Source organism: Phlebotomus papatasi, chromosome 1, assembly GCF_024763615.1.
Source record: "Phlebotomus papatasi isolate M1 chromosome 1, Ppap_2.1, whole genome shotgun sequence".
NCBI classification, from domain to species: Eukaryota; Metazoa; Arthropoda; class Insecta; order Diptera; family Psychodidae; genus Phlebotomus; species Phlebotomus papatasi.
The window spans coordinates 43,238,919-43,266,392 of record NC_077222.1 but is presented as its reverse complement, the minus strand read 5'-3'; the positions used below and the strand labels follow the sequence as shown (position 1 = coordinate 43,266,392).

Sequence of the window (27,474 nt, the reverse complement as noted above, 5' to 3'; positions counted from 1 at the left end):
ATTGTTTTACCAAAACTGGTTTATAATAAGCATGTAGATGAAAAAGCATTATTCCCAATTGGCATTTTCCGAAAAAAAAATATTTTTAGGCTTTAATTTTTTTTAACGAAAACAAAATTTTAACACATAGGGTGGAGTAATCACGTATCGCCATGTTTAGAAAAAACGGCAATTAATTTTATTATAACTTTTGAACTCTTATTCCAAGATAACTCAAATTTGACACAAAGTTACTTAAATGTATTGGTTGCAGATTCGTGAAAAAAATAGTCTTCCAGTTTAACCCTGGACTACTCAATAAACTGATTTTTATTACCAGTGCAAAAATAACCACTTCGCCGCCACTTTTTACCAGTTTTCGCCAGTTCTGTAACCACTTCTCGCCATCCACTTGGAAAGGTTCAAACTCAATTATTTTGGGAAATATTATGCAAAGAATACATTCAGTATTTCTCTTTCCTCATAATCACCCTATTATTACTCAATTTAAAGGATTTTTCTTCGCTTTTATTTGAGAAATCAAACTATAGGACAATTGCATAAAGCAAATAATCCAGAATTGAGAACTGAGAATTTACGAAGTTAGCGTCGCCTATTGAAATGAGATGGCGACAGGTGGTAAAATCATTCCAAAATTTTACCACTTTTCGCCATGCCTCATTTCATATAAATATAATATAAAATGAAATATTAATTAACTAAATACAAATTTTATCTATTCCACAAGTGTAATTAAATACTCAATAGACAAATTATTTATCCAAAAAGGTATATTTTGCTTGATTAAAATTTGATGACACTTAGCATATTGGGTAAGAAATATTGGATTCGATGCACTTTCTTAAAATATTGCTCTAAAAAATGCTGAAAATCGTAAATTCAAAACGAATAATTACTATTTTTTGACTATATAGTAAAAATACAAGTAACTTGGCGGCGAAAAGTGGGACACTCACTGGCGAGAATTGGTGATTGCACCCTACTTAGGACATATGCTATTTTAGAAAATGTTTTAGACGTTTATTAGGTGAGATTCTTAACAATCTCACCTACTATAATCCTAACAAAATTTCATGTCGTCCGATCGACCTCAAATTTGGCCAAAATGTGTTTCGCCACTTCCTGATTCCGAATATATATGTGGCTAAGTTACGTTCCCGGCCGGCCGGCCGGCCGCTCTTTGGAGCTTAATAGCTCCTAAACTAAAAAAGATATCGACTTGCGGTTTTCGGCAAAGGTTATATATCGGGTGAAAATTGCAACTTGGTGCATAGACCCCCCACCCCCCACCCCTCCTTCCGCCATTTTGAAGACCCCCCTTTTTTTGTTTTCTCAATAGCTCCGCCCCTATGGCATTCAGCGGACTCAAATTTTAGTATGTTATAGCTGGGCCTTAGAGCTTTCCATCAATACCAAACTTAAGGTCCCCCGACCCCCCTGACCCGAGCTATAAGGGTCCAAAAAAAATTTTTTAAAATGGCCATAACTCCGGTTATAATTGTCAGAATTTAAAAAGTGAGGGCTTTTTGGAAAGCTCTCGTGAAATGCCACTTCCCCTTCTAAAATCGCAAGTTCATAAAACCACCGCTAGGGGCGCTTTTTTTAAAAAGAAAATTTTTAAATCTTAAAAGTTAAATAACTCAAAAATTCCATTGTGCATCGGGCTGAAAATTTAGTATGTTGTAGCCGTTGATTATACCTATCAAACAAAAAAAACCTTAAGTCGATCTAAAACCCCTGACCCGAGCTATAAGGGGTCAAAGTTCGAACATTGACCGGCCTCTATCTCCGGTTCTAATTAACATAGCGACCTAAATTTTACCTTTTTGGTTTCGTCTCGATGAGCACTTTCAGATGGAAGTTCAAAAAGTCACCATAGGTGGCGCTGTGATAGCGTCAAAATTCATCGAAATTCAAAGTCACTTTTCTCAAAAACGGCATTGTGCAAGTTAATGAAATTTTAGTATGTTGTAGTCCAGTCTAGGACGTTTCCAAAATGGTGCGTATGCGCGCTGTGGTTTCAATAGAACCGGAGATATGAGGGGTCAAAGTTCACGAAATTCAAAAAATCATATCTCCGGTTCTATGTGACCGATTTTGATGAATGAGGGCTTAAACGAAAGATCTCACCAAATGCTACAACTTTCTAGAATATTTGAACTTCGTGGGACCAACACCAGGGGCGCCACAGTCGAAAAACCAATTTCAATATCACATAACCTCAATTATCTCGACTGTCGCTGAACCGATTTTGATGATTACTTCAACATAATTGTAGAGCACATTTGTCTCTACATTTCGTCTATACATCATTTTCCACTCAGACTACGCTATCACTCCGATTTTGCCGTTTAAGTGTGAAAAAATTGATTTTTCCAATAATAACGCTTTGAAATCACTCAGATGCCAATTTGACTGCCTCTACTCCACCAAGACACTTAAAATAGGGGTTTAAATGGAAAGTCCCGCAAAATACAACAATTCTTTGATATAGTTGAAGTTCACCAAATGAACACTTGGGGCGCTCTGGTCGAAAAAACGAGTTCAGAAACAAACAACCTCGATTATCTCGGCTTCTGAGTAATCGATGAGTTCAAGTTCTACGGCAAAATTATAGAGAACATTCTGGTCTACATTTCACCCATATAACACTTTTCTGTCAGTTCATCCAAATCCTTGATATTTTGGTTTAAATACAAAATTTGTATAATTTCACGAATTTGATTCAAGATAACTGAATGGCGTCTCCCAACTTCAGCTCCAAATCGAATTTGCATGCACTCCGAGTTAGCTCACGTTAAGAATCTCACCTACATAAGCCGGTTAGGATTATCTGTCCCTTTCGTAATGAATTTTCAAAAAATATTACTATTTTATTTTCCAAAAGCTCAAGTAATAAAACTCTAAAACATTTTCAAAAATAGTGTATTAAAGTTTTCGACCAAAAAAACATTTTTGAAACTAAAAAATTGATATTTTTACTTTTGGTTAGTAGTATCGTGATACTTATAACCTCTGAAAAAAAGGGTTTCCGTTTTTGAGTTTAACCACTCAAAATTTGTTTTTCTGAAAAAATAGAAAAAAAATATTTTTTAATTCCCGAAATAGAGGATTTTAAAATTTTTGTCAGGCAAGGAATTTTTCCCAAGTAAAAGCAAAAAATACATGTTTATTATTTTTTCATGTATATTATAACATATGCAAAATTCACTACATCTGAGACTATGAATTTCTCCGCTGCCTGTCTTTCTGTGGATTGCCTCTTTTCTTCTCGGTAGAGTTCTAACGATAATAAAGGATTTTTAAAATATTCTACCCTCTGTGAATATTAGCCCAATTGATTTAGTTAATTTAGCTGCAGCATTTATAGTAAGCATCCGTCAGACTGTTAAAATTTTCAATCAAACTCTTAAAACAAATGAAATTAAATTAAGATTTTCACTTTACACACAACCCTAAAACCGTGAAAGCTCTGGCTTTGATAAATATTTTGAAGATTTCAGTAAATACCATTATCAATTTCTAGTCAATGCGTCCTATTTCTCATTAAAATCTCGATTGCAAGTCAAACTTACTAAATGGGAAGATTTCATAGTGTCAAGAAGTTTTTGATGAAAGTCAACTGAAATACGATGCTCCAAAAAATTCTAAGTATTCCTATGCAAACGGAAGAAACTGACAGAATGTGAAAATGAAGAGGAAAATTAGAAAACTTATTGGAACATTCCTTCCGCTGAGAATATTTTCTCTTCACCTTCCTGAAGCCGAATCGATATGTTGGCTTTAAATTAATAACTGTAATATACTATATTAAGTTACATATTTTATATAATGCAACATGGAATATTGCTAATTTTCAATGTTTTATTAAAGAGCTCTTGATTATTCGTTGAGGAAGCAAAAAAAAATTGCTAAAGAAATACTTTTGGAAGGGTAAAAGGGATTGTTCTTTGTCAAAGGGTATTGAAGTTTTTGATTGAAAAATTGTGGTTATGTGGTGAAGAAACAGAGGAAAACCGCAAAAGAATGGGCTAAAAAATCGGCGAAGAAATTGAGTCAATATTTGAAATTGCTTCTCATGAGGCAAAATTCCATGTTTTGGAAAATTGATCATTTCACGTGAGAGTAGCATTTCCGCATATAAAATTCTCCTCAATCAATTTTAAACGACTTCATTTTCAACCCTCACCACATTTGATGCCAGAAAATACTCTATTAATAGAAGAAATTGCTTCCGGGATTATGTTAATTTTTCCCATGGGATTTTCTCTGATTCTCTCTCATTCTTTATTTTCTGCCCATTCCCTAGCGTTTTTTTTTCCTCTAACAGAAAAGGATCGAAAGGTATATAGGATGGGATTGAGGACCAGGCTTTTGAGACGCGATAAACTTAATTGTGGATACCAAAAGTGGATTATCAGGGAATTTGGAAGGAAATCAGTCAGGTGAATGTGACACAATTTTCAAGAATTCACACAGGGAGTAAAAATGATGGAATCTCCAGAGGGGCTGGATTTCCAACCAAACCCACTCTCTTAGTCTTACTTAGTGATGGAGTCTATTGAATCACATGGGTATAAGAAACCATCTGCCTCTCTGAGTGAAAATTGCCCAAAATCGTGGAATATTGAATATTTTTGGGAAGGAGTCTACAAAATTGTAAAATATGCTCATATCCTGATACAGAATTCACAGTGTGAGACATAACATTTCATATATCGAGCATCTTTATTCAGCATAACACACATGGGAGTATTTCTACTTCCGTATTTTGCTGGTGAAACAGAAAGTTAGGGGAAATGGAGTAAAAGCATCAGTGTGAAATGCAAGAAATAATTCAGGGTACAATTTTTTCTTCTTTATAATTCTTCCCAAATGTATCTTCAAAACCGACATACCACCAACACACTTCCAAGTGGAAAGACAATACAAATTTTGCCAACAAGCGTCACAGACACGAATAAATTTCCATGGTTAAGAGATTTTGTAGGAGACATCGTTTTCAAATTATTTATATAGCACACACTTCTGAGTTGCAAAATAAGAGATTAGAATAGCATGAGACAGCTTGGTTAGATCATTGATGTTTTTGTTAAACAAACCTCTCCATTTGTTTTTTTTGGCATGAGATCACCAGATGGAAGTTTTGTAAAAAATATAAAGCATTCTTAAGATATTTGTTGAATAGGAAAAGGGGTGGCGAAGTGGAAAATACTGTTCAAAGCTCAAAGTCATGCACTGCCCAGAACAATTTATTTAACTTTGTTTGCATAAAGTTTTTTAGTCTAACCAACTTAAAACTTATCAAACTAAAATTTACAAGTTTTAGCCATTTCGAGTAATCTTTTCCACTTTATTATCTCTTTTAATGCACATAAATTTCATTAACAATATAGAAGAATGGTATAGTTATTACAAAGTATTTATATATTTTCTATAAATTAATAGAAATTCAATATACAATAAATTAACAAACTATAACTGATGTGATTTTACGTATGATTTGGAGTAAGAAAACGATTTTTTATTCTAAGGCTACAATTCTTGTAAGCAACACATATGCAATAACAACTAGAGGGTGAAAAGTTTCACACGCCAATTTGGAAAATATTTTGAGTTTAGAAAGTAAAAAATCTGGAGATATGCCACAGTTTGTTCATGGGCGATCTCTGAAAATCCACCCCGGTTCGTCCAAGGATGGCCTTGTTTGGGAGAATCCGTTCACCTTCTAGTCTCTAGAATAGTCCGCTTGGTCCCCGGGAACTAAAATCTTATTTATGTGCCCTATCATTACCTTTAGAATCGAAGTAGGGGAAAGTGCCCAAGCTTCGTACGATTCCAAACTTCCTAATGATTAATTTTTTTCTATGTTTCTAGAAAAATGTGACTCCGCAATTTTAAAAACTGGGCACTTTTCTTAGTTTTCAAAATATGTGTACGATGAATTACTTTATTCAGAAACATAGGAAAAATTTAGTTATTACCAAGCTCGGGATCGTACGAAGTATGGGTTAAATACCCTAAAATGTAAAATGCAAAATGTAAATGTTGAATAAAAATGTAAAACAGGAATTCTGATGATGTTTTGCCTGAACCTAGGGGTTCACCTCTCCATACCTTGGATTGTAAGTGAATTCAGGATGGTTATAAGCTATTGGACGGTTTTGTACCCACTTCCAGAATCCTAGCAACACCATACTAATCTCAGTCAGGGATCTCAGTGGCGAAATAAGCAAGACCATCTGTCTTGGGCGGATGATATCTCTGACTCGACTCTCGCAGTTGTGAATTCGAGTCCCGCCTGGTGCAATAAAACTGAATGTCAGAAAACGGTGGCAGCCAAAATCCCGAAAGCCAAAATCCCGAAAGCCAAAATCCCGAACGCCAAAATCCCGAAAGCCAAATTCCGAAAGCCAAAAGCCCGAATTTTCAAAATCCTGAAAGGGATAAAACTATGTGAAGGAAAATGTTTAGAATAATTTCCCAAGACACAGAAGATTTCCCTTTGCCTCCAGCAGCACGCGCGTGCAATCGTGGGAGGAGATAAGATATGATACTTTTAAGAATTCGAGATTTTGGCTTTCGGGATTTTGGCCCATTCGGGATTTTGGCCCATTCGGGATTTTGGCTTTCGGGATTTTTACCGGGACCCGTCAGAAAAAGACATTTTCACTGTGATAAAACGTAATAAAATGCACCGCCTTTGCCCACAAAAACTCTGGGAGCATGGGAGAAACATCCACACAGCGGGGAAGGCACTTCTGAACGGTCTACAAACGGTCTTAGCATATTCTTCCAACATGGGATCAACAAGTATATAACATTATTACATTGTAAAAATATATCCCAATACGATTATTATTAAACGATACTAATGTCACTAAAATTCAAACAGTTTTCAGTTCAAATAAATTTTAAATTTAAATTGCACGGGGCAAATATCGTCGGTTGCCTCAGCAACTGTGCTAACTGCATTTTTGCGATTTTCAGGTTTTTGCATATTCTGATATTACTGAATTTTTTCTATTAAACTACGTTATTTAAAAAGTTTGTAATTTTCTCTATACAGAGATATTTTTCCGTGAAAATGTTCTAACTGTACTATAGTCACAAAAATTTCTCTGCAACTGCGCTATCTACCAATTTTTCTGCAGTTAGCATAAAAATACACTGAAAAAAGGCGCAATTTTTTTGTCAGCAACTGTTCTATTTGCAGTTTGTCATTTCTATCCATCACGACTCTCCATCAAAACAAGGTAAACGTTTGCGATTTGTGATTGAGTTTTTCGCGATTGTTGTGCAGGTGAAAGCAAATTAGTGATTTCGGAATTGTAAGTCTTCGTTTCATTTTTTCTTTGTAAAAATGCTTATTAATTTACTTACTAAATTAGGATTTTGTGAGAAAAAAAAACAGGAAAAATGTTACGCAGGAAGAAAAATCATAAAGCAGCTGATCCACGTCCAAAAAATGCAAGAAGGAATGGAAGAAGTATCTACATTGCGGGGAAGGCGTTCTTGGGCGATCTACGATCGGCAGATTCTTCCAACACGGGGTATACGATAACCTGGCTGAATTGTAATAAACATATCCCGATACGATTAATTATAATAATAATCAGGATGAACCAGATTCATCTCCTCATACTCTCATTCATGTAGTCGGTAATTCGCAAGAGATGTTCACGAGTGAACAGGGTTCATCTGGCCAGCCTGAAGTCAAAAATGAGCCACATATTTCAAACGATAGATCACAAAATTCTCTGAATAGTCACCCTGGAGCAGAAATTTTCACAGCAGATGTTTTATTAACCGAAGGTAAGAATATGACTATGATTTTTTATTATTAAATTTTCAATAAAACAGGCGTTTTTTTAAATTTCTAATCACATTCTGTTGTTTCTGATCTTTTTCAGTATTTTTATTTTAGAAAATCTTGACATAGCGTGTAAAAAAGAGATCTCGTCCAGAATCATGGGTCCAAAATCGACGCATAAAGTACAGGAAAGCTGGAATGTAAATAACAGCTAACGGAGAAGGAAAATAAAATTTTCATACACAGAGAAAAATTTTGACTCTAAATTTATGAACTAGGATCTGGGAACTTAACTAATTTGAGAACCTGGGAACTTAAATTGGACGTGAATCCCCGAGACGTTTAAGTTTAGAAGCTCTGATTGAGAGAAATGGGCTAGAATCCCTAGCTCTTTCAGTTAAAAGATCGGGAACTTAAGTTCAGCATTAGCTGGAAAATGAAAAATGTCTACAGATTTGCAAATTGCAACTAAAACTAAATGATCAAGGATTTAGAATTAGGGCATTGGCATTCATTGAATGGGATTTGAAATTAAATTCCTGGGTGTTTCTGTTTAAGAATTTTTCATTTTTCTGTGTGTATGAATTTTCAAAAGAAAAAAAATGATGATACTACGTGCAGAAATTGAAAATGGATAAAATAAACAAAATGAAAAGTCAGAAATAAAATTGATATCTCATAATCAAGTATTCTTTTAATATGATCATTTAGAACTTTTAATTGCCATATTTTTTTTTCAATATGGCCAGAACAATTTTATAAATTCCTGTCACATATCTGGTGCCAATTTCCTTTTTCCATGCTTATTCTCATGTGATCCTTAAGCTTTGTGAAAGTATCCCCTTTCTTCTTTATATATCAGAGATCGTTTATTTCCTAAATAAGTATTTCACTTTCAGTTTAACGTGACACTTTTAGGAGGAACCGTTTGTAGACTTTGCAGAGATCCATGAGAGCAAAATAGTGTTGATAAAAAGAAAACACACTCGGAAGATAAATTTTGGAGTAAATTTCAAATGACAATAAAATGTTGCTCTACACGGAGTCAATAGAATAAAAAAAAGAAAATTCTTTCCTTGTTAGGTTTTGACTGTGATAAACAATTGTGCTATCTGCAAAAATTCCATACATTGCAGATAGACTTTTGAACAACGATGTTAGTTAGCACAATTGCATATTGTGTATTCTTTTAGGAAATGCTTAATTTTTAGTGTGCATAATCTACTATTTTCCAATTTCTTTGCATTAATAGACAGATTACTTGATGGTCTTTCGATATTTGTAATATAAAATAACTCATTCGGGGTTTGATTTTTATTAAAATGTGATTAAAGTAAAAAAATGGTCTCCTGAAAAGTTGTCAAAATGCAGTTAGCACAGTTGCTGAGGCAACCGACGATATGTTACACAGTTTTTAAATAAAACAGCACAATTTCACTAATTTTTCAAAATATTAAGATATATATATATCAAATTCAATATTTAAATAATGTTTTAAAAAATCAACATATAAAGGATATTTTTTGAAATTTTCATTTAAATATTTTGAAAATTCAGTTTTTGGGAATTGATTTACAATGAGTTCTTTATAAAAACTAACCTCGTGGTAGTAAATATAATATCATATAAATTTTTCTGCAATAAAAAGTCTAAGTTTCAAACCCTTTGCGAATCTAAACTTCTTCAGTCGATAAAGGACTTGGCTCTCTAGGTCCTTAACTTGACAAAATCGTTTCTGAAAAACGTTTACCAAAAAATTTTTAGTGGTGATCCTAGAACCCAGGAACATTGGAAAATTTCTGAGCTAAATATATGGTCCAGATGACATTTTTATTGAGTCGATACCCTTGAGATTTCTTGATTGAATACACTAATTGGCTGTTTATTACCATTTCTATCTACAAGTGGTAAAATGGTAAAAAGGTAACCAAAAATACGAAAAATTGGGTTCCCCTCGAGTTTCAGCAATATAGGTGAAATAATATGCATTGTTGAAGTGCTTTTCGTATCATCACATAAACAAAAGTTGAGCATATAGAAAGGAATGCCAAAGTTTTCTCAGAAAGCTCTCAAAGGAATTTTCACGCTGTGAAAGTTTGCCTGAAGGAGAGAAAATAATTTGACTATCAATAAAAGTTTCGGGGAAAGCTCTCAAGACAAGGGGATTTCTTCGAAAATGGGCAATATATTGAGGAGGATTCGCACATGATTCTTGAAATATTGAAATGAATATGAATATTGTGGATATTTTGGGGACAAATTCGCGCATGTATATGGTATACAACGGCTATCACGGTATACAGTGATATAGAAGGGACTTCTATATCAATTGACACACTTCTTAAGGGTCTGGAAACAAGGGATGGTATTTTATTGACTAATTCACAGAGTATTGTGTGGAAGATTTAGTGGGGAGTTTGGTGTTAAGTCAATTGAAAAGGGGGGAAGTTTCTGGACATAAACCATTAAATTTTATGTTGTGATTTATCATAGTGGTTTATTAAACTATTATTTAAATTGAAATATTATATATTAATGTAATATTTAAAAACAATGGCAAATATTATATTTTATTATGCTTTTCATCATATGCTATCATTCAGAACCCATACCACCTAGAAGATTGTCATCGCTAAAATAAAGCAAGGTAATTTAATTTTCAGCCGATTAAACCAAGATTAGATCTATGTATTTGCGAGGGAAGAACTATTATACATCTATATAGAACAACTATTATACGTGTATATAGAATCTACATACATGTTTAAAGAGCGTTTAAAAAACATTAATTCTATGCCAAGTTTCAGCTTTCTACTTATTGTCGAAGAAAAGTAATAATGAAAAAATCCACATTTTGTATTGGGCTACTGAAAGGAGAGTTGGGGGAAGAGGGTAGTATCCATGGATAAGTAGCTTAAGTCATACACTGACTCTTTACCGAATTTCATGACAATCGGTTCAGCCGATCTTGAGTAATTCGATCTCAAGATCTTTACACGGACTCCCAGTAATAAATATATCGTTCTCGGCAGTTTTTCATCCTTTATCATTACCTATAAAATGCGCCTAGTTCCATCTGTGGACGCCACACAGACCAACTCCCATTCATTTTTGTCCATTGCCCTTTGGTTAGAAAAAAAAATCATATTAATTAGCATCAATGGTTCATAACTTCTTAAATTTCTCCTTTGAAATATTATATAATATTTCATAACTAACAAATTTTCATTTTACTAAACTTTTTTAAAAAGTTCTGCTCAATCTGCTGCAACTTTATTTTAAGAGGTCTCTAAATTATCAACATTCCTGTGTGAGTTCCAACGATTCCAACCAATGATTGAATGATTTGAATGATTTTTTTAATGAATTATTGTAGCACGAATGCTACAGGCCTCACACCAGAACATGCTGTAGCACCCTTCATCGCTAACCTCCCGGATTTGAGCCCCATTGCCCATTTCAAGACAGCCACGAATCTGGTGTCCTCTTCGCTTCGCAGGTGAAGACCGTCTGAGGAGCCGATTCGATTGTGCCTTCGGAACAACTCGTCGAGCACTCACAACCTCATCTATCGGAACTATAGCAATATCGTAACTTGAAGTTAATGGCCGTTATAGCACCCCTCAAAGTTACCACCCTAGCTGAACAGCGATTGGTACCGTTGGCTTAGAAGGGTCTTCGTCAGAACGGGCTTTCTATTTCCAACTCCTCCAGGCTCAACAGTCCTACTGGTCCTACTGTATTATGATCCAAATAAAATCGGTAATTAACTGCTAGAGCGGCAGCATTACTTTTGGCTTTTTTTTACTGATGCCTCCGTCGCACTTTTTGTCAGAAAATGATTTCGAAAAGAAAAAAATGTGATGTGTTATCACATGAATAACACATTAATAAATTTTAATTTTGAGGTTTTTCGAAATAATTTTGTAACAATTTTTTTTTTCGAGGAGGTTATAAGCAAAAACAGGACACAGTAATGCCGCCTCTCTATATGTACAATACCAGTGGTAAAGCAAAAATAATATAGTAATATATCTCGTTAGTTCAAGATAGAGCTAGATAAATTTTGAAAATACTGTAAGTAATAATTTTTAAATTTTCTGTTAACTATATATTCACGGAATAATCACTTTAATGGAATTTGTATCTGACAACCATATCAAATTTGTGTCTATGAACATTTTCTTCACTTCTTATATCAATTGCTAAAGTATATAACACTGTTATATGTGTAATTATAAAATTATTTGCCTGTGGCTACAATTTCCGTGCATAATTTATCAATGTCGCTGTATCTTTATAAAAGTAAATTTAACAGTATGGGAAAGGATGAATTTTCCTAGAGTGAGTGGTTGTGTTGTGGTGGCTTGATGGCATAAACGATGGAAAATACTGAAAATTGAAAATGTCTTCTCTATCGATTCAGACTTGAATTAATTGAAAGCATAAAATTTAATTTACGCCAATTAGTCTGAACCCAATTTAAATATCGCCACCGTCTTGTATCCCCCTTCAACACTTATAAACACATAAAATATTTTCTTGATGGTGTTAATTAAATTCTTCAGTGTTAAATTGATAAACTGATACGATGACTGGATTTTCCTTTGCCCGATAGCTGCCAACATTTTCACACTGATAGCGTCCTTTGCCATTCGCAATGGTTGAGGAATTTTCATTAGGTCTCAGAAAAAGGGAGCTGCAAAAACTTTTTGGCACCAGACTGACAAAAGGACAGTGGTAAGGACCAAGGAGTGTTACTCGAATAGGCACAAAATTTCACACAAACTGCTTGCGAGTATTTTCTGTGAAAACATTCTATGGTATTGTATCAGATGTTAGACTTAAGGATGAGCATAAAAATAGAATAAGACTCTCTGCAGTAATATATTTTTATTTTGTCTCAAAATATTTATGCTACCCGAGATTTCTTATTATGTCGTCTACTCCAAATCTTGAATGTGACACTTGTTTATTCCATAAACATTTTCAATCCAGCGTCTATTCATACTGTAAGAATAATTTAATTAAATCCGCTGGAAGCGCGATAAAAGTATTCACTGTTGCCTTACCATGCAGATTAACATACCAAAAGTATTCATTCTTGGAGAATCTCCCCTAGATGGGGAAATTTCAAAATTAAAATTTGTGGTAATGACATTTTGCTTATGCCCGCCCTTTTCACTTCTAAAAGAGAATGTTCTTGTGAAAAAAAAACTTTCAATAAATTCTCCTGATTTTGCCCTTTTTTCGCCATCTCTGCAGGGAACAATTTTTACAGAAGACCAGGCTAAAATGGAGAGCATGAGAAAAGCTCGTATATGGTCTATGTTCCAGGATGACTGTTTTTCCGGTACAAAATTCTACGCCAAAAGATTTCGGATAAAAAGCATATTTTCATAAATTTTTCGCTACATTACATTGTAGAGAGAGTAGAAGGATTTAAAAACATTTTGTGAGAGAAAGAGCTTTTTTAATATAAATCGTAATTTATAGTAATCCGAAGCAGTAGTTTGAAATTTTGAGATAGAAATTTCTAAAATTCAGTCTCCATTTCTTTTAAGAAAAGTGGGCAAAAACCAGTTCTATATTTCTTTAATTTAAAGTTAGATAAGTTCAAGGACTTGTGTCTAGTTCCCAAACAGTTGAACTATGTTAAGGACTTTGATCAAAATTACTGACGTTATAACCATTCAAAACCATTCCAATATGGACTTAATTGGACTTAATTCACTTTTGATACATTTAATATAAACATTCTTGAAAGTTGCAGCACGGTGTCCCAGCCTTGCGAAATGCTCAAACTTGTGTATTTGTGGTTATTAGATATTACTTTAATGATAATTGATGTGAAACAATAAATTAAGGAGGAAAATTGGAATAAAACATAGTGTTAGAGGAATGTTGTACTAAATTTAGAAGAGTCGCCAAGAGGTTTACAACGAACTCCGATGATATGCTTTATTAATTGATTGTTTTATAATCCTTTAAGGACGAAACGCTTTTCACTGACCAAAATCAACAATACAAGTGTAATCGAAGAACAAAATCAATAAAACATCTTACATCTATCCTTTCAAAATCCATCAGTCTGATTCTATGTATTTTTTACCTCTAAAGACGACAGGGACATAGAAAAAAAATTTAAGTATTTTATCTCACAAAACCAAAGAGTGATAATTTTCACTCTAATGAAAATTTATGTAGAATTATCGTACTGTCTAATGCCAAGAGGTTTGTGCTTGCAAAATTTGGAAATAAAATAAAATAATAAAAGTCATTCATCAAAGCGGAAAATTTAAAATTTTTTAATTACCACTTTATTACCGCTTCGTATCGATTCAGACCATTCAGACTTACCACGGATTCCAAAACTTTTCAAATGAGTTCATTACTTGCCCAAATTGGTTGAGATATGTGGTTTTTAGCGGTGAACTGATCTTCGATCTTGAAAAATCCTTAGCTTCAAGGACCATTTTCTACACCGATCCAGTTTTGAATTATGTGAGAAACGTGTAATGCAGGCTTTATTTAAAAGAAAAACTAAATTTGTAATCTTACTGACCTTCCAAAACAACATAACATTTTAAGATTGATTTAATTCCTATAGGGGAAGTGGGGCACCTTTGAAAGTGGGGAACCTTTGAAATTCGGAATTTTCTACTAGGTTTAAGTGGAACTGAGCCATATCATGATGTAATTCAGCTTCACAATCTGTTTGTGCAGCTAAATTATATCACGATAAGGCTCAATTTTATTTAGAAATAGGTGACAAATGCTAATTTAGAAGGTGACCCACTTCCCCCTAACCAGTCTTCAATTAAGTTTTTTTTAACTTTTTACTGTGAAAATATTTTTAAAATTTTAACAATATGTTTTTGATTATTCTATTGTTTATAATATATAAATTGACATTCTCAAGTGAAAGTTTTTTTCAAAATCACAATTACAGTAAATAATTCAATGGTTTAAAATATCATGGTTAAAATACGTTGGATAAACTCCAATTATGCAAATGACTTAATGTGTTAAATATTTATTTTTAACACAATCTGCATTAACGAAATTTAAGTCAAGATGTATATTTAAACAATTACTAATGCTAAATTCAAAATTTTGTACAGTTTCATGACGATTTGTCTAGAAATTTAACTCTAAACTGAAAAGATAATATTTCAATTGATATACTCGTATATCTGATTGAAAAACTGATTTTTGGTCCTTTTTCTTCTCCAATATGTACTCTACTAGATAAAAAGTAAATTCGGGCTGGGAGGAAATATATGCTAGAGTTTCTCATCATACTGACAAAGGACAAAGAAGAAAGAAGATCCAAAAAAAAAGTGAAACAAGGAAAAGTGCTAAGGAAAATCTCTTACTTTGCAAGTGCGAAATTTCTTCAATTCTCAGTCTACTTCTGGGAAAACTCAAAAGATATTGTCAACTTTCAGATATTCCACATGGTTTGAGTTGAAATTTCGGTTCGTCATTTGCCTCAACTGCGACTTTTTCGCGCCCTGTCAATTTCCCAGCTAAACTTTTATCCTTCCGCTAACTTTTCAAGCATGAATTCTTATGACTTTTGCCACAGTATCTGTGGGAATAATAAAAATTTTCTCTTTACACCAACCATTGGCAAAAGATGTTTTTTCCAAAGTTAAAAGTTAAAAATTGTTTATTGATTTTGTGACTTCCTAATCCCTGTAATAGAGCTTCTTATTGCACAGAATCTTCTTAGGTTTGCAGAATGAAATTCATACACTTTCGTGTGAGTAGAAAATTCTTAAAGAGTGTTTCTCAGGGGGGAAAATTTAAGGAATTTCTGGGATTCCATCTCATGCTGTGAAGGAGATTTGACGTGGAAAAAAGCATACGCCGGATGGGATTTGTGATGGAAAACCGCACAAAATCTGGCGGACAGATTGTCCCATTGAAAAGTCCTCAGTGTGACAGCTGACCCAGAAGCCTAATCTCATTGGGGAATGACCACCATAGTGTGGGCTTGAGGACTTAAATTTCCATGTTTCACCCCGTGCATATCTCAGACGATAAATCAAAATGCTATTTGACCATTTTATATGCCATTTTATTCTGAAGAAAGTAAAAAAGGATACAGAAAATCCTCCTTCTGGAACCACCTACCATGTCTGAAGGGACTCCTTAAATAACGTGTGGATCTCACTCTACCCTCAAAGTCTCTTCGTAATCATTAAACATTCCCCAAACCACTATCAAAGCTTTCATGAGTAAGAAAAGTTCAAGGGGTGGCTTACTAACCCTCTTAAGAGATGTTCAGAGAGAATGTAAAATATGTAAGTGATACACTTGCATGATATTTAACGATAAGTGGTTTATATTTCACTTCAAATATCCATCAAGATGCTTTTAGAGTAATTCAATAGGTTTTTACAACGCCACTACTTTATGTTAAATTGTACATTATGTATGGAATAGTTGGAAATCGTATACAATATCGTTACTTAAAAAATATCACGTATGTACATATTTCAATGATTGATTTTTTGATTAAGTTACACACAGAAGTATGCACATGTCACGTTTCTCTCAGTAGCTATGGTTATCTTATCTAAGTCAACGGAAAGACTTTTCTCTTTAAGATCAAGGAAAATTCTCTTCAACAAATTTATTAAAGAATAACTATGCTATAAAAATATATCAATTTGTAGTAGGACTGTCGAGCCTGGAAGAGTTGGAAGTAAAAAGCCCGTCCTGACGAAGACTCTTCTAAGCCAACGGTACCAATCGCTGTTCAGCTAGGGTGGTAACTTTGAGGGGTGCTATAACGGCCGCTAACTTCAAGTTACGATATCGCTATATAGTTTCGATATATGGGGTTGTGAATGCTCGACGAGTTATTCCGAAAGCACAATCGAATCGGCTCCTCAGTCGGTCTTTATCAGTCGAGCGAAGAAGACACTAGATTCGTGGCTCTCTTGGAATGGGCAATGGGGGCTCGCTCCCGGAGACAAGCGATGAAGAGTGCTACAGCATATTCTAATGTCAGACCCGTAACAATCTTGCTACAAATCAAATGTTTATTTCATTTACATAAACATAAAGAGATGGATGGGGTTGTTTCAAGCATCCAATGTTTTCGAAAATACTGCTACAATATTTTTGTTGAAAAAATAAATATCTAAAACAACTTTGCTGTATATTTTTAGATAACCCATGCCCAAAAGAAACACAAGGGGCCACAGTTAGTATGAATATGGTTTATATTTGTTGAGAAAATCCGTCTTGATAAAAAAGTTTAGCTGCTTCAAAGTACCCCACCCTTCTCCACATATAAAACGGATGAAAACGACACAGTTCATCCCATGTCTTTCAATATTTACCCCAACATTATTAAGAAATTCCATAAAATCAAGCATTCGAAAATTGCTTGAAAAGCACATTTCTCGTGAAGCTTTATATGCGCATAGGAATTCGGACTAAAGAGATGAGCGATATATGTACGTACAAGCAAGATAGTTGCAGCAAGCTTTTTACTCACTCGAGCATGACGGATATACCCAAGTTCAAATTTAACTACGAGAACACTGCTGACTTACTTCGCTGCAGATATGTGTAACTCGCATGAATTATATGGGAAGTTTAAAAAAAAATCCCTAGGGCGCAGCACATGATTGATCCTGCTTTGTACACCGTGAAATATTAATACTGAGTACAGTGAAACATCTCCTCCATAGGGCAATGTACAAGTTTGCAACGATATCATTATTGAAGAAGAAAAGAAAAAAAATTACACTGTCACATTTTACATGGGGCGTGGCCTATTTTTTGATTTATGATTCGGTTCAAATTGATTGAGGACCCATAATCGGTAAATGAAACAAAAGTACTTTTGAGGTATAGCATCTAAGGCACGAATTCGAGCATTTCGAAAAACCTGGGACGGTTTACAACCCCTTTTTTTTTTAATGAAACCTATAGTATTGTATAGAATTTTCAAAGAGAGAAATATACAAACATTTGAAATATTAAGTGTTAAGTTTTAAATTTGTTAAGTAATTTATATTGTGATAGTTAAACGCCCCTTGTTCAAATAAGACTGATGCTTAAACATAATCTGTAGCAGAGGAAAGACTTTGTGTGCTATATGTACTATGTACATGTGCGCTTAATCAGAAAGCTAACAGTTGAACGAAAAAAAAGTTCTCCGACTTTACCCCTAGACTCAGACTACTCTGTCTCTTCATCCTCAACTTCTGCTTTGCTCTTTCTTTACCCACAATCACCACTCATGGGAGTCTCATTTATACCAATCGTGCATCATCCTACTAAGGCTGGCCAGATAATGAAAATCCTACTGTGGGGTGAGAATTTGAATTTTTATTGCATGATCTCTTGCGGAAATTGAAGGTTTAGGGAGATTTCACATTTCGGGATGTTAAAGGCGAGGAAATCAATTTGGGTGGAATTCACTATGTCACATTCATCCTCTTTGATTTTCAACCAAGTCACTCAATTATAAAGGCTAAAGCAGACTGAGAGAAGAGTTTCCCTAACAAGGAGCATTCAGTATTTTGGGGCAGACATGCGAAAAATTCACTGAAATTTCCCTTAAGGGCCACATGGCAAAAGTACATAGCGTGGGAATTTTGCAAAAAGCGCACGAAATGCTACTGAAAAAAGTTTACTTACTTTAGGGAACAGAATAATAAAAGATGAAGAATGGTGATGCCCTCGAAAGAGGACTCCAAAAAAAAGCCATTCAAAAATACACTTTAAAATGAAGAGAAAAAAACGGGATGGGAGGAATTTATTCAATTCACTTCCATCGTCGATTTGTGGTCAGAGCCAAGTTTGTCGTCATAGTCTAATATTATTTCCTATGACCTAGAAAAGCATATGACGTAGACTAAAGCTATTTCTCCTTTTTTTCCAGCTAAGTGAAGATCTCGGCTACGTGCTGTACTCTGCACTTGGCTCCTTCTACATACCCAGCTGTATTATGGTATTTGTGTACATAAGGATTTATTTTGCCGCGAAAAGGAGAGCCAGGAGAGGTATAAAGAAGCCACCAAGGAAGTCTGCCACAAATGAACAGGTGAGAGCCAGACGTTAGAACCATATATTCTGTATACAACCACTCTTGATTAAATTCCTGTTACAAGCATTCAAGGGTTGCTGCATAGGCAAAACCTGTTGATCTGACTATAGCCTAGAAATTTGGAAACCTTCCAAGTACAGGTTGACTGAAAAGTCACAGGAGCGAATATCAATGTAAAACAATGCATAATTCCGAACAATTTTAGTTTTCTAAGTAATTTTCCCCGACTTCAATGCACTAGAACTAACGACTATCCAGTAATTCCATTCCATTGTGAAAGCAAAAATTATTTCACGATTATTAATAGATAGAAACCGCTAGAAGAAAAATTATGCAAATACTGTGGAAGATCAAATAATTCGTGGGGGAAAACGCGCTACTTTCGGACGACTCAAGTTCCGAACAATTCATTTTTTCAATATGATTTTAATTAATTTGACCCATTCAAATTGAATTGAATTGAATTATAATACTATATTTTATTAGATAGTCGATAGTCGAATGCCTCAAATTTCCTAAAAGGACTCATGAATCAAATCCAATGGGAACATAGAAAAAAATTAGTTGACCGAAGCTTGAATCGTCCGAATTTGAATTCTACTTCAAATTCAAATCCCTTAATTTCAAATTAGTTTTCGAGTATGTTTTAATTAAAGATTGTAAACGAGTCTGGCACAATTTTTTAAGCAGATTTTTCATATACATAATTCCTTTAGTAAAATATTTCGTATTTGTTGATTAGATATACTTGTGTCATGAACGAATTAATATGTAGTAACACTCACTATTATAGAAACTGTAAGGGCCTTGACAGACCTGAGGATTAGCCGAGAGACGGCTTAGTGTAATTATATTAGAAATAATGGTTAAACTACATTTTCATCATTTTCCACTAAGTCGTCTCTCGGCTTAAGTCGTAAGTGTGTCTAGGGCATAACAGTAACTTTCCTATTTTTTAAGTTTCTATTTTGAAATTTTAAATGAGCACCATTAGTAGGGGGATGGGGCTACGTTGCAAACGCCTTTTGCGCATATGTAATTGAAATCGGATTTAGCCTTAATTTAATTTAAAAATTTACGAAAATAGCCTTTCAGTGTAGCCCCACCTCCCTCTACATACGTTTACCATGAACTTTATCTCCACTACATTTCCTTTAAAGTTTTTTTTTTTTAAACAGGATTAACCAAGGGATTAACAGAAATTCTTCTAAATAATCGACAATAAATTATAATTCTATGGTTATTATAAGTGCCGCTCCATTGACTTTCCACTCAAGCTGTGTATCGTTTATGAATATAAACATGTCCAAAAATAATGAAATTTGCATCTGTCCATGAATATAAGGTTAAGTTCGAAATGTTTATTCTACAGAACATTATAAAATGAAAACTATATATTTTTTCGTAACTGATATGTTAATATGGGTGTAAGGTTGCATGAGCAGATCTTTTGAATCTTTGTGTTCCTTATATGGGTATTAAGACTGCCATAAAAGTATTATTGTTCATATTGGTATAAAGAGTATTAACTCTTAAACGAGTGTGACTGACTATTTTTTTTTTAAATCAAATTGTAATGATCATATGGGAATAAAATTGTTTCAATAAAAGTCTTCAATTATAAGTTTAATATACTGAAGTAGTTATAGGTAAAACTTTATGTTTGCAACTGCAAAGATTTATACCACCATAAATCACAGAGATTTGTGAACATATAAAATTTATTGTAGCTCTTTTAGAGGTAGCAAAAAATTGGTATTTTTCTGTTAAATGAATAAACGTTCTCTGTTGTATTGGGAGCGTGAATAAATTCCCGAGCTTAACCATCTAGGTACTTCTATCTTAATTTTGCAACGCCATCACCACTATAAATGATTTTGTCGAAACCTAAAAGAAAACATACTTTTACTACATTGAGAATATTGTGGTCTGTGCCAGTAAATAGCATTTACGAAAATTTTAGCCTTCCTGATTTCATTGGAACCAAAAAAACCGAAGATTTTTTTTTTGCTTTTATCAAAAATTATCTATAAAAAATTATTTAAACACTTCAAAAATGACGATTTTCACAAAGGACAGAAAGACCAAAAACAAATAAGGGCGCCGATCTGCCAGTTGAATCGGACAAAATTGTAAATAAGCATTACTATTTTCAAATTTAATCTATTTGAACATGATTTCAAGCCAATTCATGGGAACATAGTTGAGATATCTTGAGTATCCATTTATCCACTCTCATCTGATTTTTAAAAATGTTACTAAAGCTCGTTGCCCATAACAGAGTTTCCAGATTGATAGTTTAACTCGATTTCTGATGTTCTGGAACTTCAAACTAACAAGCAATTTTAGTGATTTTTAAATATCTAAGAATACAAATAGACGAAGTTCGATCCTCGGGAATATTTAGCCTGGAATTTGACATTTGAAATTCGGCCAAGGATCCCTAATCGATCATTCTAAACCTTCACTCAGCGTAAAACGTTTTGAGATAAATCTTTACTGCCAGATTTTACAGGCTAAAATATTTCTAAGGATCCATTCTTAGAGAATATTAGGTCCCTAATGAGATCTACACACTAGAGAAATTTATGCCTTGAAGCGTATTGCCTACGTCTGTGTAGGAAAAATATTAAATTGGACACACATTTGTATTATATTAGAGGCGATAATGTACAATTTTTCATTTTTTTTCGAAAATATTGGTTTATAAGGAATTAGAAAAGCGGAAAGTCTGAAGTTTGAAGCATTTATACTAATTCTTTACCAGTTTGAATCGTTAGTTTGTATTATCATATGGTCATCGAATAATTGAATGTGTGTTTTAATCAGGTTACAAGCTTCACGACCAGTCCATGCAAAGCCGGGACACGTCCAATGCCCTCAGTGCCTAGTACAGCGCCCAATACGCCACATCAGACGCAGCCGGACCCGCCAAAGCAGGAATCCTCGATTGCGACGATCGAGGCCCGCACCAATCCGGCTAATGTTCCATCCGTAATGTCTATACCTAACATCACGTGTGACTTTGCATCGGACGTGTCCACGAGTGAAGCATGCGATGCCGTGGATCCAAACTATGGCAAGGATACACTGAAGGTCAGCACCATCGTGACGACGCACGCACCAGCGATACGTTCTTCATCGAATGGGACAACAGCGTCCAATGACTTGCAAATGGTGTCACCGAGTGCGACGGGACGATGCCGGGCCTTGTCTGTGGGGATCGACACGGACATGGTCAGCGAATTCGATCCCTCGAGCTCGGACTCGGGCGTGGTGAGTAGATGTGCTGTTGTAAAACCACTTAAGATGAAACTTTGTCAACCAATTTTTGGGAAAAAGAACCACCGCAAGAAGAATCCCCAACAGCACACCATACACATGCATAAGCCTTCGGTGGGTGCGATGGAACTTGAACCAGCGATACCCAAGATACAGAAGCAACGTGATCCAGAGAAAGAGAAGAGACGTATTGCGCGGAAGAAGGAGAAACGTGCCACCCTCATCCTGGGACTCATTATGGGAAGCTTTATTGCCTGCTGGCTACCCTTCTTTTTCCTTTACATCCTCACGCCATTATGCACAAACTGTCAAATACCCGAGTCCGCCTTTGCCATTGCCTTCTGGCTCGGCTACATGAACTCCGCCCTCAATCCTGCTATCTACACTATCTTCAACAAGGACTTCCGACGCGCCTTTAGACGCATCCTCTTCAAGTGATGTTTGGCATACGTGTGCTGCTACCGTTGCGTCTACAGAAGCATCGAAAAGGCTACTGAACGGGCAATGGGCAGCACACCGATGAGCTATGGGGGTTATCTTGCGCGTCGCTAAACATTTTTTCTATTTTTTTTTTCACCGTGGACCGAAATAAAAATGTAGGGATGGGGGTATCGGAATCCGAATCCGGATAAGGACACTATATGGATTTGTATTTAGTCTACGGTTACACAAAATTCAAACTTAAATCAATAATCAAAATTACTTGAATAACTGAAATTCTGGGAATTTTGGACACACCCCATACGAACAAAAATTAGATTTCAAACTCGTCAAATTCTGTGTATCTGACAGTTATTCAAGGGTGTATGCAAGTGTGATAGGGGATGATTGTTCGTAGGATAAGGACTTGAACACTATAGCAATAAATAGAATATGTTGAGTTGAAGCAGACATTATAAACATAGCCTAGTTGGAGGTAGAGAGTGATCAAACACCAATTATATAGATTGTAATATTTCTTAACTGCAACTAAAACGTATTAGAACATACAAAACAACTTATAAAAAAATGGTTTCCACGTTAGTGTAAAAAGATTATTTCCAGAAGAGTAAAAGAAAAAAATACAACCTCTCTTATAAGTGTTTATCGAAGTCTATTTAAATGTTATGGTATGAATTCTAGCCAATATAAGAGATTATAATATTATATTACTCTGGTAGAGAGTCATAAACGAACATAAAATATTTGCATATAAAAATATTGATGTTTAGGTCATAAGTATTTCGATAGGTTGACACGACTTTTGTTGGCCGTTTTTATAGGTTCATATCTGTTTGGGATTATAGTGTTATATGTCGATTTTTTTTTGGGTTTTCACTTTTTCTGTGTTGGAATATATATATAACATTGTAAGGCGTTATGTCAAATGCAAAAATTGTACATTTAAAGCTCATCTTCCAGAGTGTGTTGAAACAAAGTTTAGGAGATAGGACAGATGACAAAGTTTTAGAAACAAGATGAATATATAGATAAATTTTAAAATTTAAAATACTACTATCTGTGTTCAGATAGGTTAAGGAAGGTCGACGGAAAAACTATATAGTGGAGTTTTGCGAATAGTTCTAATAGCGCAAAACATGTAACAACAATGACATAAATTCTGTGATAATTTAAAAATGAAAAGAAAATGTTCTTGTACATAGTAATTTAATAATCTCATCTTTCCATTTTGAAAGTAAAAGCAGTTATTTTCATTTAGTTTTGGTTTGGAGACAGTAGGATTCATAATCCCAGACATAATTTCCCATAATTTCCTGAAGCTGAGCTTTGAAAACGCTCCTGTGCTTAGTCTACAAATATTTGCATTTAATGCGTCAGAACATATTTCTGATAAGTCACAAAATACAAAAATCAAATAATAAAGTATTATCAAAGTTGGAAGAGTAGTTTTCAGACACTATCCCAAAAAGAACTGGCACAATCGAAAGAATGTCACATACAGAGCATAAACTTTTTCAACTTTCGCAACTCCAAGGAGAAATATACATGACCATCCTTCTACTTGATAGTGGATGAAACATTCCTCCCACCAAAATGCCCGAAAAGCAATTTCAAGAATCTGATTTATTAGAATAATTTAGACATGCAAAAAAATCATTTCAAATATTTGGCAAAGACAGAACTACTACGGAGCAATGCTAAGGAAAATTTAAAAAGAAAATATTTCAGAAGAAGAAACATTTTAGAAATTGAACAATCTAGATAAGAAACTATTTTCACAATCACCATCATTGTACGAAATTGGTAATAGCAAAGGATAATTTTTAAGAATGAAATGTACATAATATCAATTGATTTTATAAGTCACTGTAAAGAAATAATATTATAATGTTGAAAACCCCTCTTTCTTGTAGAATAAACAATAGTGATAAGGCATATTTTCATGTGAAATATATTTAAAGAAATTAAAAAAATAACTCTAAAAATACAATAAAAATAGATAAATAATAATTACATTGTAGTGTAAATTTTTGAACAGATTTCTTGAGGTCTCTTTTCTCTCTCTCTCTTCCAAGAGAGTCAAGTTAAAAGGACGTATCTTTCCTTTCACTTTTCATTCTGTTTTTGAATGAATGAAAATTATGAAGTAAATTACAGGAATAAAACAGTTGTATGGCTTGATTTGAAGGATGGCCGTGGCCTTCCCTTTATAGGATTAAGGCCGTGCAAAGACAAAAAGAGAATGTTATTAGAGAAGAATGATGGGATATTATCTACACGTGCATATAACAAGAATCAAAGCAAAAACTGATTTTATTTTGATCATAATGTTCGGTCACAGCTTTAAAATAAATTAAATTTATATTAACAGAAAATAAAATATTATTTGAATTTTACCTAATATTATATATACTCAAGGAAAACTATATTAGTGAAAATTAAAGATTATTTTTTGAAAATTTAAAAAAAGGTCGTGGTATAGTTACCCAGGGGATAAATTAGAGATAGGGGTCCTTAAGTTTGCCTTAAAAGGAATACTACAACCCTACTTAATCGAAGTAAGTAAACATCCTCCTTACCGCTTAAAAACTTACCACTTAATTTATCATTTATTCAATAGTTTCATAAACCGCATAACACGTCAAATATTCTTAGTTTGTTGGTTCTTTGAAATCATTTTGTGATAAATGTTGAATATTTTTCTATTAAGGCCATACGTATGGACAGGCCATAAATAAAGCAGTCTTCAGACTGAAGTCTTAGCCCAGTAACCGAAGACCTCAAAACCATAAATAACGAGCAATTTTATGCTTTTTGATAACCCTATAGGTCACTTATCTGTAATAATCCATGTCTAAGTTAAATTTTTCCGAAAAATCGTGATTGATAAGAAATTTGAGCAGTTAAGCCATATGGCTAAGTCTTAGATCTGAACCTGATTCAAAAATTGAATTTTTATTTTCAATTGCAACAACAAATTTAGTTTGAGAACCAATGAGTAGAATGAACCGGAGGCAGCCAAAATCCTGAAAGCCAAAATCCCGAATGCCAAAATCCCGAATGCCAAAATCTCTAAATGAGCAAAATATCGAAATGACCAAAATCCCGAAAGCCAAAATCCTGAACGGGATGAAATTATATGCAGGATAATGTGTAGAATAATTTCCCAAGCACAGAAAATTTTCCTTTGCCTCCAGCATGTGCGGATGCAATCGTGGGAGTAACTATGATACTTTTAAGAATTCGAGATTTTGGCTTTCGGGATTTTGGCTTTCGGAATTTTGGCTTTTGGGATTTTGACCGGGACCCAACAAGAAATTAGTTTTATTTATATAAATACCATCTAAAATGGTAATGGAAAATTCAAAATGACATTTATTTTTTCTTCGCAAAAATTTACATTTATTTTCCTAGACCTTTTAACTAACCAAATCAATTCTTTTGCTATAAACAAAATTTCACTTTACGGAAAAACGATTTCAAAATGAGATTTTATATGCCGAGTTTAAGTTTTTGCAAGATTGCAAGATTTAAAATGTTAATTATAAAGCGGATGGAATAGGTCTCGAATAATAATTTATCTATCTTTAATGATTAACAACAAACGTACAAAATAAAAAATATGTCACACAATAACGACCATGTACATAAAGTGTAGAAAGTATCCCATCTCTGCTTCAGAAAAGCACAATGAATGTAATTCATTATGAAGGAATGTTCTCAATGGATAGCGTGACAAGAGGGGCAAATTAATCAGAATTGTCTACCACAAAAGACTGAGTTATCAAACTGTATAAAAAGGAAATCCTCTTTTAATATTTATACATGTAAATAATCTATATTGATGTAGAACAAGGGATTGACTATGAGAATTTCTTTTTTGTTGTTGTTGGGAATAGAAGTAAGCCAGAAGAGATCAAAGAAATCTTCCAAAGAAGATTGTTGACATAGGAATTCAAAAAAAAAACACATATTCTTTCAGTTGTCTCTAACATTTCAGTTGTAATACGTGATTTTTGTGTGACAATGAATACTCTACTAAACAATATTTGTTCACATTGCTGTACAATCATTTCATTGAGAAATTGCAAAATGAGATACACTTCGTGTATACACAGAAAAAAATCAAACCAACCCCAAAAATTCATTTCGTGACACACAGAAAAGAAAAATAAACTGGTCGCATTCGGAAATGTAAATCAAAGTGAAGGAAAAATCTATGGAAATGGGTCAAAAAAACATACGAAGGTCTTCCAAAAGCATTTAGGCAGAACTGAGTTTTGAGAAAAAAAATGTTAATTTGTCAGTGAGAAAATCAGATGTACTAGGCAGGTGTCGCTCATAATTTCGGTTTCGAAGATTTCACTTGCTGAAGCGAACGTAGAACAGGACACAGGAATCAATTTTACGGTAGATACCTCAAAAAAAGAATTTCTTTTACCATGAGACAATCACAAGTTGATACTCACAAATCCCCTGAGGTGGAAAATCTATTTCGGCGCCAAACTCCATACGCATTTGCACATTTCATCTCATATGAGGTCTTTTGTGACGTATGGACGCAAATTCCTTCAATCTTGGATCACAGGCACACGTACCATTTGAAGATTCACAGCATGTCCTATCCTTTCCTCCTGTAATGATATTATATGTTCTCGAAGGTGCGTCCTCACCATCCTGAACTTTCACCTAAGATCCACTCAAATGTTGACTTATGTACTCCACTTTCGTCAGAGTTGACACAATAACAGATTTTTTGTAGACAATAATTTATTCTTAAAAGATTTAATCCTTATGTTCAAATCTGGATTTTTATGCTCCTAAAGTGTCTCGGCTAACAGACAAAAAATCTTCTTTTGTT

At 34.1% G+C, this 27,474-nt stretch overlaps 1 protein-coding gene across 2 annotated transcripts in view; it reads left to right on the top strand.

Moving 5' to 3' along the window:
* LOC129810214 (alpha-2C adrenergic receptor) overlaps positions 1–24,868 on the top strand; it is a 121,042-nt gene extending 96,174 nt beyond the window's left edge. Inside the window, exons 2-4 of one of the 2 annotated variants that reach the window (XM_055860540.1) lie at positions 18,726–18,887; positions 21,720–22,166; positions 22,233–24,868. In XM_055860540.1, coding sequence (XP_055716515.1) covers positions 18,726–18,887; positions 21,720–22,166; positions 22,233–22,610 — 987 coding nt within the window. In that variant the 3' untranslated portion in view covers positions 22,611–24,868. Of the gene's footprint in view, positions 1–18,725; positions 18,888–21,719 lie in introns of both variants that reach the window. The other variant, XM_055860538.1, reaches the window with a different exon arrangement.
* Positions 24,869–27,474: the final 2,606 nt, after the last annotated feature.